A 21007-nucleotide genomic window follows, 5' to 3' on the forward strand; every position below is an offset into this window, starting at 1 on the left:
ATTTATGTTTAAATAGAATAGCAACAGCTGTGAGGAGGAAGGCCGTTCAATTAATTTCCCTTGCTGTCAGTTTATGGTGTTTCGGTTGGTTTACATATATTTGCTTACCTTTTTCGTATTTCTAACGTCTGTCAACGTGGCGGCAGTTTAATCTTCGACACTGAAGCGCAGACTTTACTCCTGAGGTGCTAGCCCACTCAAGAAACACAATGGCAATGGAAACGTATTCCATCCTCCTTTGATGATGAGTCGCACTTGTCAGCATTGTATAAAAAGTCTGAGAACCGTGTGGTAGTCTATTCACTTCCTGTAGTGACAAAGAATTATTCTGTTCAACTGACTTGACATTTTATTGGTACTTCAATGAAATATTCTGAAATATTTTAACTTATTGCGTGTCATATAGCTATCAGATTATGGTTTTAGATCATCAAGTTCATTCGCCGCTGAAAATACAATTAATTTTGTCGTTTTCATTCTAATTATCTATCTTTTACATCACCAGGTCCCTAGGTGTGTAGTAATATCGCCACGCTTAAAGGCAAAGCTGTGTTAGTTCTAGGTCCCAAACTCGCCAGATAACAGTGTTTTACATATTACGTTACTGAGCTACAGCCATTGTGCTTCCAGAATCTAGAGAATAATTCGTGTCAAAACGATCCTACATGAAGCGAGAAAACTATTTTCGGACGTGACTTTTCGATAGCATTCACTTCATACGTGGCACAAGTGTTCGAGCTTCCTCCACTGCCTTCAGCCGTATATTAAATCCATAGAGAACAAAATGTTAAACTTTTTTCTGTTAACACTCCGTTTTCTTAACTCATGAAGAACGCTACTCACAACCATCAAATATACAACGTTCAAGATGTCATCGCAAGAACGATACAAGAACCTTAAATAAAAACAGACGATTGAGAAATACACTTATAGCAACCTACATACCAAGAGACCAAACATAATCACCACGAACTTACGCACCAATCTACTTTTTCGAGTATATTTTGCACTACAATGTTGTTGCTGCATGGTGTACACTCGGTTTATCGAACGTATTTAATTTGAAAACCAAACTACAATCAACAATATGAATATTAACTAGTATTATGGACGCCAGTGTGAGTGCAAAAACGTTCACTGTAAATCATAGGCTAATGGCGTGACGCAGCCTGATTGCCTGGGCTGATGCCGACTGGCATCAGGTGGCTGTAGGCATGTGGTGCAGAAATTGTTCTGATCAAGATAGGCAGCCAGAAGCTCTTTCATAGAAATGTTTTTCCAATGTTTTGCTGTTGCTGGCCGTTTAGAAAATAAAGTAAATTGTATCTGAGCTACGAACAGACACATAATATTAAGGACAGGTGATGTGTAGTTAAAAAATTACGCAAGTAATGGGTTTAATAACCAGATTATCTTTTGCGTTGTGCGACGTGTACCATCAGCAGACAGTGCAGCTCAAGTAGCAGGCGACAATTCCTGTGGAATCTTCAGCATCCTACAGTTTTGGAAGTTTTCTAAATGGTCGTAATGTGATTTTATTCAGTGATTAATAAATAAAATCGCATGTAAGCACTGGGTAGTCGAGGCAGCTGATTATAGCCGTTCCATCGAACAAAGAAGTAAATCTACTGAACACGTTGTAATCACCTACAGGAAGTCAGAATACTCATCCAGTATGGCGCACAAAATCATGATGCAATCATAGTGAAGCTCCGTGTCTGGTGGGTTAGTGCTACTTTAGTATACATAGGATCTGGGTTCGCATCCCATTTCAGGCAATAGTTTTTAATTGGCACAAACAGATCCTGTTCAGATCTGCTATGTGCAGTGAAGAATCTACGATTGCTCCGTGGTTACAGATTCACCTTAAAGACGATCCTTCGCTGCCGATTAGATTTCAGACTGGGACACCACAGAGCCGAATATGGCGGCATGTTAAACCTGTCACCAGTAAGCCTTCTTACTCAAGTTAATTTATTTTATTTAATAAACCAAATGCCATGTAAGGTCACATTTCATTTATTCCATCTTTTATTTTAGCCTGAGATCTTGAAAGTATTGGTTCTGGATTGAAATTAAAACTCACTTCCTTCCTTTCGTAAGATTTGAACTCTATGTGGCTATTGAGTTCCATCGACTCGTTGTTTCCTCAAGATCCCAAACTCCTCCATGCCTGCACACAAGGCACCTGTCTGAGTTCAACACCACAAAGATTTTCTTCAAGTATTTTCAAACACTAGCAAGAGTACATCTAACTGCTGGAGGAAAATATTTTTGATTTTTAATGTCTCTTCACTCGTGATGAATTTTTCTAGGGTTATCAACCGAGTGGTGGCGTCGACTTGTCGCAACGTTTCGATGAGTTTCGTACCCATCATCTTCTGTCGAAGAAATTAACGACGAACGACATTAAATAACTAACAAACCTTAAATACGGTGATGTAAAGTTTTGTGTTGGATGGGAATACGTACCCAGCATCTTATCTAGTTGGTAACTAAGAACAACCAAATGTGAACTCTGGAATTTCCTCTGCAGTGTCGAGATGTCTGAGCCTGAAATGGTGAGACGAACGCACTTAGAAGTGGGAGTTAAATATAGGTTTCTTGCGCCAGTATCAGCTTCGGGAAAGTCTGAACTAGAAGTTACGTGACAAAGATTTCAGTGACGACTGGGGATCGAGCCACGCACATATCGACATTGACTATAAACAAAGAGGACGATAATTATCTACTTCTTTTTCACCAGCTGGGTGTGTCATGTTTAACCTTGAAATGATGTGAAAAAATTCTGTGTCTCTCTGGTAGTCGAAATCGTCACACATCGTTATTGTTGACGAGTGAAGAGACATGCGATTGCAGTCTTTCTCGACGTAATCCGATGATGCATTCTTCTGGGGTTATCAGCCGAGTGGTGTCGTCGTCTTGTCGCAACGTTTCGATGAGTTTCGTATCCATCATCTTCGACAGAAGGTTTCCATACAGCACTTGAAGCTTTTAATTGTAATCTTTCTATCTGGTTAGGTCATCAAACACTTTACACAAAACTACTCGCCAAGCAAACGACGATTAATAGGTGTTTGGAAAACCTTTTAGAACTTGGAACTGTCATTTAATTTTTGGAATTCAGATATTCTTGGAAAATCTCTTATTCGAAAAATAAATTTGTTTTGAGTAAAGATTTCGGAATAAGTTATGCAGTGCAGTTACAGGTATTAGTCGTCTCAGACACTAATACGAGAAATGTCTCTTAGTGTAATAAAATAAAGGACTGTTTCATCTGAAATAAAGTGTTAAATGATATTTATAGTATCGTGGTATTAATTTACGTGTGGAGTTACTGTCATACAAAGCAGTGTTCTCTAGTGTTCACTTGAGGTAACCATTTTGTATAGTCAAAAGAATGTACTGGAGACTGATTAGAAGACCTGCAAAAGAGAGACGTTACGTCGGCTGCTTGCCAACCGGGCGGAACACAAGTCACGTCGTTCGGATCTTTGGAGCATGATACTACCTCGGAACAAATATTCTATTATAATTTAGAAAACTTTTAAATCGAGAAAATCTTGTCAATACAGTATTTAGTCATCTATCTGTTACACCAATAATCAGTATCTGAAATCAAATTAAGCAGGATTATCAAAAACTAGTTATAACTGCAGTACATTTTGAAGCAGAAGATATTAGAAATTTCAATTTTCGCGACAGGTATGATTATTAAGACAGTAACGAAACTAAGTTAATTTGCAAACGTCACATGGTCCATGGTGAAAGACCGTCTTCTGTCTCAAGGTACAAGATGGTGCACGTCTGACGAAGTCCATCCTCCACACGTCTCATAACAATTTTTAAAAATACATGTAATTTTACTTGCCTTAAAGTCTGTAACTGAAGAATTAACAATATATTCAATATATTCCAAATAGCGTTAATATATTATACAGCACTTACAGCTGTAGAGCTCAAAATATTTACAAATGCTGCTCAAAACACAACCTCATGTCCAACTGCAACAAAAACTATAGTAAGTCGCGGAAACTGTTTATGGCGGTCTCTAGTGCGCGTTCCTTCATGTGATTCCAAGATCAGTTATTAAACTGAAGTACACTAACGTCTAGGTACAACACTTTCACCTCCTAGATGGAACTGTAGAACACATAAACAGTAAGGAAAGACAAGATACTGCAGCACATACGACAAATAACTGGAGAACGTATGTGTAAGTTCTACATTCAGAAAAAGATTGCTACACGAGAGGAAATCATGGCCAGCTGCATCAAACCTGCCACAAGTCTGATGTCTCAAAAAATAAGAAATAAAAGTAAGTATCCAAGCCTGTTCTGTGCTCCATCTAAACCACCTTGTGGTTGACAAGTCTTTAACCTCCTCCCGCACAGACACCGACTGGCCACCGTGTCATCCTCAGCCCACAGCCGTCACTACATGCGGATATGGAGGGGCATGTGGTCAGCACACCGCTCTCCCGGCCGTAGGTCAGTTTCCGAGACCGGAGCCGCTACTTCTCAATCAAGTAGCTCCTCAGTTTGCCTCACAAGGGCCGAGTGCATACCGCTTGCCAACAGCGCTCGGCAGACCGGATAGTCACCCATACAAGTGCTAGCCCAGTCCGACAACGCCTAACTTCTGTGATCTGACAGGAACCGGTGTTACCACTGCGGCAAGGCCGTTGGCAAGTCTTTAACCTAATCTATATTAATATTGGGGTTGTGATTCAAATCTTATTTGTTTCTGTAAGTCGCAGTCACGCCTGCTTGGTGCAGTGGCTGACTGTCTGCAGGCCTCAGCTACCCGCTGAAACTTCGTAGAAGTTGTTATACGCGGCCAGTGTCATTAATATGACCACCAGTTATGTTCGACGTCAGAGTCCAATTACCACTCATAGACGGCAGAAGGCACTAACAGTGGAAGGTATATAAGACATCTCGAGGGGGGAGGGATGGGGGAGGGCGAACAGTGGAGTCGGTGTCATAATGAAGCGACTTACGTAACGTGAAAAAGGGCATGATCATTGGCTCTCGAGGTATGGATGACAGCATTTCCGCAACGACTAAGTTGTAAACCGTTCGTGAGCTGCCGTGGTTAAAGTATACGATGGATAGCAAAAATGGCGCTTCCCAAAACCGGCACTGAGACAGCTGTTGTGCGCCATGGGCCAAGGATGATAGGGGTGAACGACGGCTGCAGAGATGTGCGTGGGCAAATACACATGGAGCTGTTGAGCAGCCAACCGCCCAGATGAACCAAGGGGCTACCAACGGTCTCTCCTCTGTGACTGTTCAGTGAACGCTGCTGTGTACGGGCCTCTGTAGCGGGCGCTTAATTCATGCGCCCATGTTGAAAGCTGTTTCTCTGCGGCTACGGCTGGAATTCGCACGCCGATACCGCAACTGGACTGGGCGTCCACTAAATGGTGTCAGGTGGCTTATGCAGGTGAATCACTTTGTATGCTACAACGGACAGAGGTCCCTTGACGGGTAGAGCGTGAAACAGTCATCCGAAGGTTCCATTTCGGAGGAGGAGCGTTATGGTCTGGGGAATGTTTTCGTTCAAAAATGGTTCAAATGAATCTGAGCACTATGGGACTTAACATCTGAGGTCATCAGTCCCCTAGAACTTAGAACTACTTAAACCTAACTAACCTAAGGACATCACACACATCCATGCCCGAGGCAGGATTCGAACCTGCGACCGTAGCAGTCGCGCGGTTCCGGACTGAAGCGCCTAGAACTGCATGGCCACCGCGGCCGGCAATGTTTTCGTGTCATTCCCTTGATGATCTCGTCATTTTGGAAAGCACAATGAATCAACATAAGTATCCATATATCCTTTGAGTCCGTGTCCACCCCTACATGCTGTTCGCTTTTCCACGGCACGATGGTACCTACCAACAGGACAATGCAAGGTATCGCTCAGCTTTCAATGGTTCAAATGGTTCAAATGGCTCTGAGCACTATGGGACTTAACATCTTAGGTCATCAGTCCCCTAAAACTTAGAACTACTTAAACCTAACTAACCTAAGGACATCACACACATCCATGCCCGAGGCAGGATTCGAACCTGCGACCGTAGCAGTCCCGCGGTTCCGGACTGCAGCGCCTAGAACCGCAAGACCACCGCGGCCGGCAGCTTTCAATGTACAAGCGCGGTTCAAAGAGCACGAGAATGAGTTAACCGTACTCCCCTGGCTATCAAATCCTCTGGATTGAAACACAATCGAGAATCTGTGGGACCACCTCAGTCAGGCTGTTCATGCCATGGATCCTCAAACGAGAAACCTAGCGCAACTGGCCACGTCACTGGAGTCGCCATGTCTCCACATCCTTGTCGGTACCTTCCAGAAGGCGGTTATTCAGGCTTCTGACACGTGATCACATGAATGTGACTGGATCGTGTACATTCATGCCCAAAACATTCCATCATGGCAACACTGGGTGAACCATTTTCTGGTGGTACAACATGGGAACACGTGACATACGTAGCATTCTAGTATGAAACGACTTAGTGTCGGTGTGGACGGAGGTCTTAGGTTTAATCGATGCGATTGAGGGTATTGTGCGTTTCGCATGTAGTATTCGAGTACTGGAGAAGCAGCATGCCATAGTGAACAAGCATAAATGATCAGACACAGATTAGAGACAGGCCACAGTCAAGAGATGTGGACCAGAATTTGTCACCCATTGCGTTATTTCACGGCTTCCTCTCTTCTTACGTTACAATCTTGGGAATAATGGGAGAAGTGACTCATAGGATGCCGTCAGTTTTGTTGTCGCTGATGTCCTGATGTTATTGCCACATTTCATGCGTCAATTCTAAATACATAACAATTACTATTAAAATATGTATAATGAAGCCTTATATGAAAGAGTTTCGAGATTTGAATATGCTGAGAGTTACCTTAATTATATTTTCGTATCAAGTTCATCGGCCTCCTCAGTCCGTGAATTAAAAACTAAACAACCCAGTAGATGACAACGTGAGTCTATATTCGCGGCCGATGCAATTGTATGTAGCAAATTTGTAATGCCATAAAACTGTAATGAGACATAGGAAGACCTGCAGAGAATGGACATTTGGTTTCGGGACCAGCAGTTGACCCTCGACGGACATAAATGTACCATATATGCGCAATGACCCACTGCTGCTTAGTCAGAATACTGGCGGTAAATCACTGGAACAGTAACAACTGTAAACCATTAAGAGTTTACATCTGGGGCAACCCAGAGTGGAGCGACAACATAAAAACCCACAAGTATGGGAAGATACGTCCATACGGATTCTCACCACGACCTCACAGCCCTCCCTCCCCCCCCCCCCCCCCGCCCAAGAAAAAGAACGGTTCTCAGCCTCATAGTGGCAAGAGCATATGGTATGACTGACGAAGCCAATTTAAAACATATATTAAGTTTAAAAAGAGCTCCGAAGCGTCAAAGAGCAACAGATAAGAATGAAGAAGAGGACGCAGCACCATCACAGCTGCTGTTTTGCAATACATATTGAGCGTTACCGATCGCATAGAAAGTATCCTCCGCGGAAAAGGTTTAAATACAAGCAGCCATAAAATCAAAGATGCATTAAGACCCATAAAAGACCACTCAGATCCACTACACATTGCTATAATATACGAAATCAAGTGCACATTAAACAAAAGATACATAGAAGGCACAGGTAATGTAATGGCTAAAACAACATGAAAGACATGTGTACATCAAAAACCCAAGATTCGAAGTCGGGACCTCTGCCTTTCGTGGGCTAGTGCTCAACCAACTGAGCCGCCTAAGCAGGACTCACGACCCATCCTCACTGCTTTACTTTCCCCAGTACCTCATTCCCTACTACCTTTCAAATTTCACATATGCCCTCCTGCAAAACTGGGATTATCATTGATTATCACTGGGATTATCACATGCACGACTATTAGTAATACGAATTATTAGGCAAAAACTGATTTTCGGACCAAAAAATATAAAAGCCATTCAGATTAATTAACATTTATAATTAAGATAAGATACTAAAATCACCACACTATATTTAATAAACGTAATGATGGAGCTTCAGCAATTTTCAAAATGGTTCTGAAATTTGACCAAGGTTCAAATGGTTCAAATGGCTCTGAGCACTATGGGACTCAACATCTTAGGTCATAAGTCCCCTAGAACTTAGAACTACTTAAACCTAACTAACCTAAGGACATCACACACACCCATGTCCGAGGCAGGATTCGAACCTGCGACCGTAGCAGTCCCGCGGTTCCGGACTGCAGCGCCAGAACCGCACGGCCACCGCGGCCGCCCATTTGACCAAGGTACAGAAGGTAGAGGCAGTCGATAGGTCACAATCTACCCTCGGTTCCACGCTTGTGAGGCTCTTCTGATTTAATCCCCCTCCCCATCCCCTTCTGCCGTCAGTTGAAGCGTCAAAGCGATGGTTAACAGCTCATCTGTCAAATCCGAAATGGACTCAACCACTCGCTTTGCCGCCGCTACATCAATGATTCAGAGGAATTAGGGTCTCTTGCATGAAACGACGTGACAGCGGTACAACGTTTAAGCGGTGCTAAATCCTAAAAAAAAATTGTAAAACATTAGGCTACTTGTGTTTCTACTGTTGTCGAGGAAACAAAACTTTGTATTCTAGGACGAATCCCTCGCTCTGAAGCGAAGTACGGCTCTTTCCGAAACTGACTGAAAAATTATCCTTGCCTATCGTGAACAATGCTCTTCGAAAGAGGAGTGGTACTGACAGAACTGAAGAAGAGAAAAAGGGGGGAGGGGGGCACGGGTTGTGTGGCGAGTCGTTCGTGGATAGCTCGGTCGATAAAGGAAGGTTCCGGTTACGTGTTTTGGCACGGCGAACAATTTACATCTGTTAATCTGTTAAGATATGTTATACCTTTAAATTATTTTGTGCAAATACAACAAAATTTTCAGGTTTGGGACAGAATAACATCGCTTAAACAACAATAATTTTCTCAGTCAGCTGTACTTCTGTTATAGCCACTACAGGTGTCGATGATTTTGACGTCATCGTCAAGTGGATTTCTTCGTATCTTACTTGTAGAATTGCATTCGTGGCATGCACATGCTAAGGTTTTGAGGACCTCAAGTGTCGCTTTGCGGTAGTGAAAAAATACTAACGTTAAGTACAATACTGTATCTGTCATAATACGTGTAGAATATATTCCTGCTGAATTTACTGCACTCTACAATACGTGCGAAAGATCAGGTGTACCAACATGAAGATGTTGAAATTTACATTTAGAATGGCAGACCAGAAAAGATGTATAAAACCTTAAAGGCTGTCAAAACTTCTTCATTCACATCGATGAAGTCACTAACGTTCGTGTTCCTACCGCTAAGGTGATTTAATGAAAATAGTGTTTATAATTAGATTAAAAGTGTATGGCAAGAACATACACATTATTACTTCTCTCATCCATATGACTCACTCATCCTACTTCTCTTCATTTTGTATAAAATATTCTAGTACACCGATATTATTGTCAGCTAGCAGTTTTCTCACTAATAATTCACGTATTTCGATTTTCGGTCTTTTTTTACCAATTGAAGCTTGTTTTCTTGAGTTATTAATTTTTACATTTCTTATTACTTCTTCAAAATTTCCTTTGTGTGTTATAGGAAAGTGAACGTGAATAAACAAACAAAAGAAGAATTGCGCTTTATTATGATATGTGCGGAGCGCCTCCGTAGCCGAAACGTTAGCGTCACTGCCTGTCGTTTGAAAGGACCTAGGTTCGATTCCTGGTGCATCCTAGAATTTTCATGAGGTAGGAAGGTCTGGGACGGGCTCCACTCCGTGTCATGAAGTTAAAAGAGGAGTTGCATGAAAGAAGGAGCGGCGACACAGTCGGGATTCATCAACTAGCAATAATGGCTGGAGGAAATAGGGACATGCTGAATACATGCCCCACAATCACAGATCGCACCAAGTCAGAAGTGGGGCCCTCCATTGTTGCCAGATGTATCCAAGATGGCGGTGATGACGTCATCCAAGATGTGTAGACTTAGCAGCACCGCATGACGTCATCTAAGATTTCGGCCATTATGTCACTGATGACGCAAGTGCCACATTCCCCCCACCCCCCTGCCATGCCCCCTGTTGGGAAGTTTGAATTTTGGTGGGAAGATAGGTATTGGTCTATGTCCACTAACCTAACCCCCCCCCCCCACAGCCCTCCCCTCCCCTCCTCCCAGAAAAATGACGGGAAGTTCAAATTCCAATAGGACAATGCATCACAGCTCTACCAAGCTAAGAAAATCGTGGGAAGATCGGTCACTTGGCCTGCCTCCACTAACCTATGTCACCCGACTGCCACCTCCTCCTAGGAAATTGCGCCAAGTTTTAATTTTAGCGGTAAAGAAAGGTCACTTGCGGTTTCTCTACCAACCTAAGAAAATTGAAAAGGAAACAAAGCTCACCTCCACTAACCTAAGTCACCCGGCCGCCACCTCTTCCTAGGGAATGGTGGCAAAAGGACTCAGTCTGCACTGGGCTGGTGGAGAGAGGAAGGAGTGTACTTTATTTACTTTGGAACAATTTCTTTACGGATGGAGTATAGTCATCACAGTGATAGAGAACACGTACTCTGACATGCCACACAGCATACAGATCTGAAAACTACTCCTAAATAACTCATGTATAAGGCTCTACACACGTGCTTGCTAATTGTAAACTATCAAAATAACACATTCCACAGCCTACAGACATACAAACCACTTGTAAATAATGCAATACATTTACGTCCAGAGAACCAAACAACTCCTAAATTGTCAAAATAATAATCCATCTAGAAGACTCTGCGAACATGCTTACGAATTGTCAACTTTTCAAATCATGCACCAGTCTTTATTTAAACAATTAGAGGCAGCACCACCATACAGTGTGTTTGTCATGAGGTCCACACTCCAACTGACCTAGTACACAGTACCACCACCAGAGGGCCCTGTTATGTGTTCCGTGACATAATCCAAGATGGCAGCCATGATGTCAGCTGATGACACAAGTACCGTTATCCAAGATGGAAGCAAACAGTGTGTTCACCACGAGGTCTGGACCTAGTACACAGCACCACCACCAGAGAGTGCTGTCATCTATTTGCCATGTAATCCAAGATGGTGCAGGGGGGGGGGGGGAAATGGCGGGAAAACGACTCTGTCTGTGCTGGACATAAGTTTTTAGTTTCCAGGCAGTGTCTCCACCACAAGATCTAGATTCCAACTCACCTAGTACACAATTCTGTCACCAGAGGGTGCTGTCACCCATCATGTGACATAATGCAAGATGATGGTCTGGGGTGGGGCAAAATGGTGGGAAAAGGATTCTGCCTGTGCTGGACATGAGTCTTTATTTTGCAGGCAGTCTCTCCACCATGAGATTTTGAGACCAAATGACCTAGTACACAGTACAGCCACCAGAGGGTGCTGTCATCCCTTCTGTGATGTAGTCAAAGATGGTGGTCTGGAGTGAGAAAATGGCGCGAAAATGACTCAGCCTCTGCTGGGCTGCTGCGGAGAGAAAGGAAGGAGTGTACTTTACTTATTTTGGAACAATTTATTTAGGGATGGAGTATATTCACCACACTGATACAAAACACATGCTTGGGGTCATGTCACACAGCCCACAGACCTGTAAACTACTCCTAAATAACGCTCTGCTAACACGCAAACCCTCTCCTAAATTACTAAAATAATTTCAGCACAGAAATGCAAACTGCTCCTAAATAATGCAGTACACAGATGTGCAGACCAACTCATAAACTGTCCAAATAACGCATAGCACAGCCTACAGACCTGCTCTCAAAGTAATGCAACAGACATGCCATCAACATGCACAAACACCACTTCCCACACCCTGTCCACTGGAACGCACAGGACATTAGCGGCAGCCCCCGCAAAGTGACGCAGCCATCAGCTGTCAAACCACACACAGGCGCCCATTAGTATCCCACACGCATCCCTTTCGTACTTGACACCTGAGAAATTCCTCTCGAAATACGTGTGACCGGTGCTGACGTGACCAGGCAGGAGCACAGACGCTCCAGGGACGCGTACCGCCACTGGACACAGGTGAAAGTTGCCCCTATTTTTGAGTATACAGTCTGTGTTATACTGAAGTCACAGAACTCCAAGGTGTGCTCACGCCAGTCTCAAACGAGAGACGCCTCTGGGCAGCATGTGTCTTTACCATAGATGACAGAGTAGCACACAGCATATTGTTCCTAGTGTGACATGACACACTCATCTAACCCCACTTAACTGCCCAGTGTGACTGATGCAACACCACGAAGTGCACGTGCATAGGTACAAATCTTCGCAAGTGCATCTAACAAGGTTCTCAATCTTACACTGATGACATGTGACTATGTAAGAAGTAAGAACTGAGTCCACCTCGCTGAAATTATATAGTGTCCCAGAAATAGTTAATGCTCGCTTTCTTGATGTCCCAGCTTGTATGCACGAAAATTCTTGCCCTAACTGAAAATGTTTACGAAAATAACACAATAACGTCGAATGCAGTCTTCCTCATGGACCTAATGTGGTATTCAGTCCATCACGTGTTATCCTCCCTACTTTCAACACACTCAAACGTTCCCTCGGCTATGTAGAGGCATTTGTATCCCAGCACAAAGGACGTGAATGAATCGAGCATTACAACTGACTCTTATCGAATTTACCTGCTGAATTAGTGTTGCCGCCGGTAACGAAGAACTGCCCACCTTTTTTCCATCTGCCGATGTGAGTTTTAGCGGTTATTTTAGACAGATCGCCATATTGCACTGGCAATTACATATTACAAACTACCATACATATCGCCAAATACCGAAAGACTCTTACTCATTTACACTGCTCTCCCACCAAGGACAGGAGCTTGAATATTAGAACATGAAACCAACCTGCAATCCATCAATACATCACCGGGTACCCTACATAATGTCAAATACAGAAAGACTCCTACTCAATTACGCTGCTATCCCACTAAGGACAGGGGCTTGAATATTAGTGTGTGAAACTAAAATTGTTCGCAGTATCAATTGTGGCGCTTATCATAAGAGTACATCGATGGTGTCTTTTCCATCCCATCTATGCACTGGCACGGTGTTGGTTACCACATAATGATTGACTGATATCGCATGTTTGAGTTGAGGAAAGAGTTTTGGTGGATGGACAGCACCTTCTCGGGGGGATAGTGCTGAAACACTGATCGCGTACATGAGTGCAATATGAGGAATCAGTCGAAAGGGAATGCAGAGCCATCAGCTACTCCATCAGTGTGAGAGACAAGTCTAAATGTAGAGCTTGTGAATCACCTTCGGACTGTAGTTTGGAAACCGACGCCAACGTCGTAAGACTCTTCCAGTCTGCTTAAGTTGTAGCTGATTTTTTTTTTTAATCAGCCAATGTGTGGCGTGTTATGCTATCCGCCCTAAGAACATGATTTACACCGTGCAACGTCTAGTTCCCCACAAAAGGCCATGGAAAGGCCATTGATCAGAACTTCTTAATGTCAGCTTAGAACCTGGCACAGCCCTCGAAGTCATGGCAGAAAAACGAAATGTTTGGCTTTGTACAAAAGCGTGTTAGAAAACAGTGTTTCAAACAACTAAACAGGACCAAATGGAGGGTCTCATGCGATTTAGTATAGTCTGTGGGATACCTTCTACCTTCATTCGCCTAGAGTATAGGTGATCAAACTTTAAAGTGGCCTCTGCAGTGCCTGTATTTCTAATATGATCATGCCACACAGGTGGTAGTAGCAGGAACAGTTTGAGGTGTAAATTCGGTGATGGATAGGGAATGCTTGGAGGGCTGCACAAAAACCTCGTTCGAATTTTACTATAGCAGCTAGGTTCAGGAAAGGTGACTTGTTTCGAGATATGAGAGTGCCAGAAATATGAATGAGTAGTGGTTGTAATCACTGAAGGAACTGTCAACAGGATCAACGCAGGTATGTGCCTGAATGGAAAGGCCTAATTGCAAATCATGGACATCATTTCTAGTGGATAGCGTAAAACTAGAGATATGAGAAGCTAGTGTACATTTTGTTTGCTTACGACCGCCATCACCACATCATCTACTACTACTGTTTGTGTTCCTTCTCAATCAGTCATCGCCTATAGCTCAGTGGATCAATTGCACAACCTCTGATACGGTATCGAGACAGAATGCGCTACAAATACTATAGAATTATCTAGCTGGGGCGGTGTGAGGGAGTCGCAAATACCACTTACATACCAGGTTCCTTAGCCTAATCACTTTCAAAATGCGGTAATTTTATCACAATGTTGCATCGTGGGCTACATGTTGGTCTGACAATACACATTCCTACGATCACCGTCGCGGTATTTGTCCGAAAAAAAACTACCTCATTCAGAGGTAATGTTCGGTATAGCTTTTAACATGGATACTTGTGTGCACCTGTAGAACCAAGGTTGCTTGTGACAGTAACATGCAGTAATTGTTACGATCGAGTTTTGTAACATCTGGCCGATTCGTCTCTCTTTCTAAGGCACAGCGGTAGGACTCGCAAGAAAAAGCTAAGAGACGTGCCCACCCATCGTTGATTGTCGATCAGTATTATTCTGTATCGTGTATATCATTTATTGGTCAAGTATTATACTTAGTAGTAGTGGAGAGGGGTGGGGGGGGGAGAGGGTGCGTGAGATGTTCACATTTGAGCATCAGGCTTATAAAGTATGACTTTGTCCAGTCGTAAGGAAGGTACAGATATTTCCATTTCCAGAGCCACAGCCTTCAGCACGGTGTTTTTCCGATACTTCACTCATTGTTGAATGTCGTTCAATTGAGACTGCGATCATAACATTTAATTGTAAGTATAATGATAAAACATATATGTTACCGGTTTTCTAGAATGATTCTGTGTGTGCATGGCCTGTGGCGGGAATGATTCACATTTCCTGTTAATGGCAGCTGCCTGTTGGAGTGTAGGATCATATCTGAGTTAACTTTGTTGTCCTCTAGACGACCGTGTTGGGTGGCTTTCGTGATTAAGTAGAAACTTGAGAAGATTGTGTATGGAGGTGTGTTTGCGCTGGACTGTTATTCACTCCCATGTAAATTGTTGGGTTGACTGCTTCTGCACATTTCGTGCTTTTATTTAGTTGAGAGAAGATCGATTGTGGTGTGTGCATCTAGCATGTGGAATACACGTTTGCCTGTTCTCTAGACATGGGAAAGACCTTAGTGGCTTGTAAATTAGGGACGATTTGAAATCTGTTACATCACCGACATCGGTATTCGAGAGTGGGAATATCAGTTTCCTCTATTTGTCTCTAGTTACTCAGTGGTTCACAGCATGCTGCACCTCGTTAAAATTTGGGGTTTGTAGAGAAATAATTTCCAGTCTATAACTTGGGAATTATGTTGCGCTAGTGGTCGGTGGGATGCTGCCTAGTGCTTGATATCGAGAAGTACCGCGAAAATGGTATAATATTATGGTGAACCATGAGAAAAATACATGTGTTCTTGTAATCCCTGAGTCTGGAGATGTGTGTAGAAAATCGAACAAGCATGGAAGCAGATTCGGAGTAGAAACATTAAATTTGTTTGTGTGGAGCGAAGACGATCCAGAATATGCAGAACAGCTCTGAGAGTGACTTCGGTCCACTGAGGGTGCTCTGGTCGTGAGTTGGGGGTGGACAACTTCTGCTCGTAGGCAGTGGGAAAATATCCAGTGCTGAGAGGAGTATATATATGTTACTGTCCGTCTTCATCATGAATGTACGAATGATGTAAAAGACATGATTTTGATGGTGCAAGATACGAATTGTATGTTTACTACATCTTCACAGTACGCAGTGGTATGTTGCTGGGTTGTAGATCGGTATCACACACTAATATTCAAGTTCCTGTCCTCAGTGGGAGAGCAGTGTAATTGAGTATGATTCTTTCCGTATTTGATGTTATGTAGGGTACGCAGTGATGTATTGATGGATTGCAGGTTGGTTTCATGTTCTAATATTCAAGCTCCTGTCCGCGGTGGGAGAGCAGTGTAAATGAGTAAGAGTCTTTCCGTATTTGGCGTTATGTATGCTAGTTTGGAATATGTAATTGCCAGTGCAATATGGCGATCTGTGTAAAATAACTGCTAAAACTCTCGTCGGCAGAAGGTAAAAAGGTGGACGGTTCTTCGATAGCGGCGGCAACGCTAATTCAGCATGTAAGTTCGATAAGAGTCAATCATAATGCTCGATTCATTAACATCCTTTGTGCTGGGATATAGGAGCCTCTACATAGCGGACGGAACGTTTGAGTATGTTGAAAGCAGGAAGGATAGCATGTGATGGACTGGGTACCATGTTAGGTCCGCGAGAAAGACTGCATTCGACGTTATTCTGCGTTATTTCCTTAAACATTTTCAGTTAGGGCAAGTATTTTCATGCATACAAGCTGGGACATTAAGAAAGCGAGCGTTAACTATATAATTTCAGTGAGGAGGACTCGGTTCTTATTTCTTACATAGTCACACGATATCAGTATAAGATTGAGAACCTTGTTAGATGTGCTTGCGTTGCGTCAGTCACGCTGGGCAGTTAAGCAGGGTAAGATGAGTGTCTCATGTCACACTAGGAACAATGCGCCCTGTGCTACTCAGTCATCAATGATAAAGACACATGTACGAATGATGTAAAAGACATGATTTTGATGGTGCAAGATACGAATTGTATGTTTACTACATCTTCACAGTACGCAGTGGTATGTTGCTGGGTTGTAGATCGGTATCACACACTAATATTCAAGTTCCTGTCCTCAGTGGGAGAGCAGTGTAATTGAGTATGATTCTTTCCGTATTTGATGTTATGTAGGGTACGCAGTGATGTATTGATGGATTGCAGGTTGGTTTCATGTTCTAATATTCAAGCTCCTGTCCGCGGTGGGAGAGCAGTGTAAATGAGTAAGAGTCTTTCCGTATTTGGCGTTATGTATGCTAGTTTGGAATATGTAATTGCCAGTGCAATATGGCGATCTGTGTAAAATAACTGCTAAAACTCTCGTCGGCAGAAGGTAAAAAGGTGGACGGTTCTTCGATAGCGGCGGCAACGCTAATTCAGCATGTAAGTTCGATAAGAGTCAATCATAATGCTCGATTCATTAACATCCTTTGTGCTGGGATATAGGAGCCTCTACATAGCGGACGGAACGTTTGAGTATGTTGAAAGCAGGAAGGATAGCATGTGATGGACTGGGTACCATGTTAGGTCCGCGAGAAAGACTGCATTCGACGTTATTCTGCGTTATTTCCTTAAACATTTTCAGTTAGGGCAAGTATTTTCATGCATACAAGCTGGGACATTAAGAAAGCGAGCGTTAACTATATAATTTCAGTGAGGAGGACTCGGTTCTTATTTCTTACATAGTCACACGATATCAGTATAAGATTGAGAACCTTGTTAGATGTGCTTGCGTTGCGTCAGTCACGCTGGGCAGTTAAGCAGGGTAAGATGAGTGTCTCATGTCACACTAGGAACAATGCGCCCTGTGCTACTCAGTCATCAATGATAAAGACACATGCTGCCCAGAGGCGTCTCACATATGAGACTGGCGTGAGCACGCCTTGGAGTTCTGTGATGTCAGTATAACAAAGACTGTATATTTGAAAACAGAGGAAACTTTTACCTGCATCCGGTGGCAGTTCGGGCCCCTGGAGTGTCTGCGCTCCCACCCGGTCATGTCAGTACCGGTGTCTGGGTGAACACATATTCCAAGAGGAATTTTTCAGGGATCAAGAATGAAAGGGATGCCGCCACCTCATGCATACAGGACCCTAACACACTTCTGTGTGTGGTTTGACAGCTGATGGCTGCATCACTTCACGGGGGCTGCCGCCAACCTCCTGTGCGGTCCTGTGAACAGGGTGTGGGGAGTGGTGCTTACGCACATCGATTGCGTGTCTGTTGCATTATTTAGTAAGCAGGTCTGTAGGCTGCGCTGTGTGTTATTTCGACAGTTTATGAGTTGATTTCGTGTCTGCACATCTGTGTACTGCATTATTTGGGAGCAGTTTGCATTTCTGTACTAACGTTATTTCGGTAATTTAGGAGGAGTTTGCGTGTATGCCGAGCATTATTTAGGATTAGTTTACAGAACTGTGGGCTGTGTGACATGACCCCAAGTATGTGTTTTTATCAGTGTGATAAATATATTGCATCCCTAAATAAATTGTTCCAAAATAAATAAAGTACACTCTTTCCTTACTCTCTCCAGCAGCCCAGTGCAGGCTGAGTCTTTTTCGCGCCATTTTCCCCCTCCAGACCAGCATATTGGACTACATCACAGGAGGGATGACAGCACCCTCTGGTGGCTGTACTGTGTACTAGGTCAGTTGGACTCTAGATCTCATGGTGGAGAGATTGCCTGGAAAATAAAGACTCATGTGCAGCACAGGTAGAGTCCTTTTCCCACCATTTTCCCTCACCCCAGACCATCATCTTGGATTACATCACAGGATGCATGACAGTACCCTCTGACAGCAGTATTGTGTACTAGGTCAGTTGGAATCTAGATCTCATGGTGAAGATACTGCCTGCAAAATAAAAACTTATGTCCAGCACAGACAGAGTCGTTTTCCCACCATTTCCCCCCACCATCTTGGATTACATGAGAAAACAGACGACAGCACTTTCTAGTGGTAGTACTGTGTACCAGGTCAGTTGGAGTGTGGACCTCATGGCAAACACACTGTATGGTGGTGCTGCCTCTAATTGTTTAAATAATGACTGGTGCATGATATCGACCGTTGACGGTTCCCAAGCATGTTTGCAGAGTCTTTTAGATGGATTATTATTTTTACAATTTACGAGCTGTTTGGCTCTCTGGACGTAAATGTATTGCATTATTTACAAGTGGTTTGCATATCTGTGCAATGCATTATTCTGGCAGTTTACAATTAGCAAGTGTATGTGTAGAGCATTATACAGAGTTATGCGGGAGTAGTTTTCAGGTCTATATGCTGTGTGGTATGTCAGAGCATGTGTTCTCTGTCTCTGTTATAAATATACTCCATCCCTAAATAAATTATTCCAAAGTAAATAAAGTACACTCCTTCACTCTCCAACAGCCCAGTGCAGGTTGAGTCCTTCTCCCACCAATCCCTAGGAAGAGGTGGCAGCCAGATGACTTAGGGTAGTGGAAGTGAGCTTTGTTTCCCGAAATTTTCTTAGGTTGGTAGAGAAACCCCAAGTGACCTTTCTTTACCGCCAAAATTCAAACTTGGCGCCAGTTCCTAGGAGGATGTGGCGGTTGGGTGACTTAGGTTAGTGGAATCAGCCCAAGTGACCTATCTTCCCATGAGTTTCTTAGCTTAGTAGAGCTGTGATGCATTGTCCTATTGGAATTTGAACTTCCCGTCATTATTCTGGGGGACAGGGAGGGGAGGCCTGGGGGGGTTAGGTTAGTGGATGTAGCCGAATACCTATCTTCCCACCAAAATTCAAACTTCCCACCAGGGGCCATGGCAAGGGGGGGCGGGGCACTTACGTCGTCAGTGACATCACAGTCGCCAGTTTGTATGACATCATGTGCTGTTGCCAAGTCTACACACTGCCATCTTGGATGACGTCATCACCGCCATCTTGGGTAAATCTGGCAACAATGAAGAGTGGGGCCACTCTCTCCTAGCCCTACTACTCACATCCTGCATTGTAGACAGCAATCGGTGAGGTGCAATAACCCTAAGGCCAAATCTGTGTGTGGTGTTTACGGTTACAATATGGACGTATATTGGGGCAGAACCGAAGTTTGGGTAAATAACCTCCATCAAACTGCCATCTCAGTCAGCGTACACTGAACAGACTTAAAAAAAACAGAAGTTGGAAAATTATTAATCTCAACAAACAAAATATTTATTCATTTCTGGAGTAATAGTTTTTACTTTGTGGAATTGTCCTATTACAAATTTACTTTCATGTATTCTCCGTTGGATAACATTTTATAGTATTCTGGTAATGTTTCTGTAATGGGATAAGATGCGTTGTTGCATCTGGAAATTATATTGCAACTTGTTAACGAAGTTGGAATTGTTTGACGCCTTATTATATTTCCCATGCAACAAAACACAGAACATTGTAAGAATTTGCCAAACACGAATCTATATAGGGCTGCAGCAGTGAATTTTTGTGTCAAGTGGAGATACATTGAAACTTAGGGTACTTCGTCAGCCTAAGGAGGGACGAAGTATTTGAAACTGGTAGAAATATCATCTGTGTAGTTCAAAAGCATGGGCTAGATCGCAATCACAGTAGACTAAAGCACGAGAAATAGGACGCATGTACGGAAATGACAACTTGTGAAAAATTACTGTCTCTAGGATTTGAACCTGAGATTTGGGACGCAGTGCCAGTAGAAAGAAGAAATGAGATACTTCCGATATTTATACACATGGTGGTAATATCACGACCACATGAAAGTAGGTAAATTTATAAAGTTGCATCACTGATACGCCAACCCACGAGTTGGGACTCAGTCGCGATAGATAAAAGTAATAAGAAACCTGAGGAAGTGCCAAAATATTCATAAATACATAAAATAGAAAAATATCATGCACAATGCTCTCATTAGGACTTGGGCCCAGGACCACGCGGGTGCAAATCTTCTTGTGACTCGTTTGTCTGCTGTTTTTACTCATGACGTCGGTTATCTAGGACTTTCCTGTCATTAATACTTTTCAAGTGCAAAAACTATTGAAAACTGAAAAAGTGATAATGTCAGTACTCGGAACCAGGGTCCCAGGGATGGGAAGGAGAGGGAGATGGTAGTGGGCAGTGAGCATTTCTTCGGTAAGTAGTAACATCACTCCCAACCTTGAATCGGTACTGTCACTTTTTCCAGTTGCTGTGTATCATTGTGGAAGATGTATTTTCCTGATTAAAGATGAATGATGAACTCAGTTCTCTTGTCACAATTTTTTCGTGCAGTTGGTTCAGGATAACTGTTTAGTTACTGTTTTACCGTTTTC

General features: G+C 43.1%; 1 protein-coding gene across 1 annotated transcript in view; it reads left to right on the forward strand.

The window, feature by feature from the left end:
• The first annotated feature begins 20800 nt into the window (after nt 1-20800).
• LOC126470891 (transmembrane protein 272-like) overlaps nt 20801-21007 on the forward strand; it is a 32736-nt gene continuing 32529 nt past the window's right edge. The window contains exon 1 of the mRNA XM_050098915.1: nt 20801-20828. Within this exon, the coding sequence (XP_049954872.1) occupies nt 20801-20828 (28 nt within the window). The remainder of the gene's footprint in view (nt 20829-21007) is intronic.

This window comes from Schistocerca serialis, chromosome 3 (genome assembly GCF_023864345.2).
Source record: "Schistocerca serialis cubense isolate TAMUIC-IGC-003099 chromosome 3, iqSchSeri2.2, whole genome shotgun sequence".
Classification (NCBI taxonomy): domain Eukaryota; kingdom Metazoa; phylum Arthropoda; class Insecta; order Orthoptera; family Acrididae; genus Schistocerca; species Schistocerca serialis.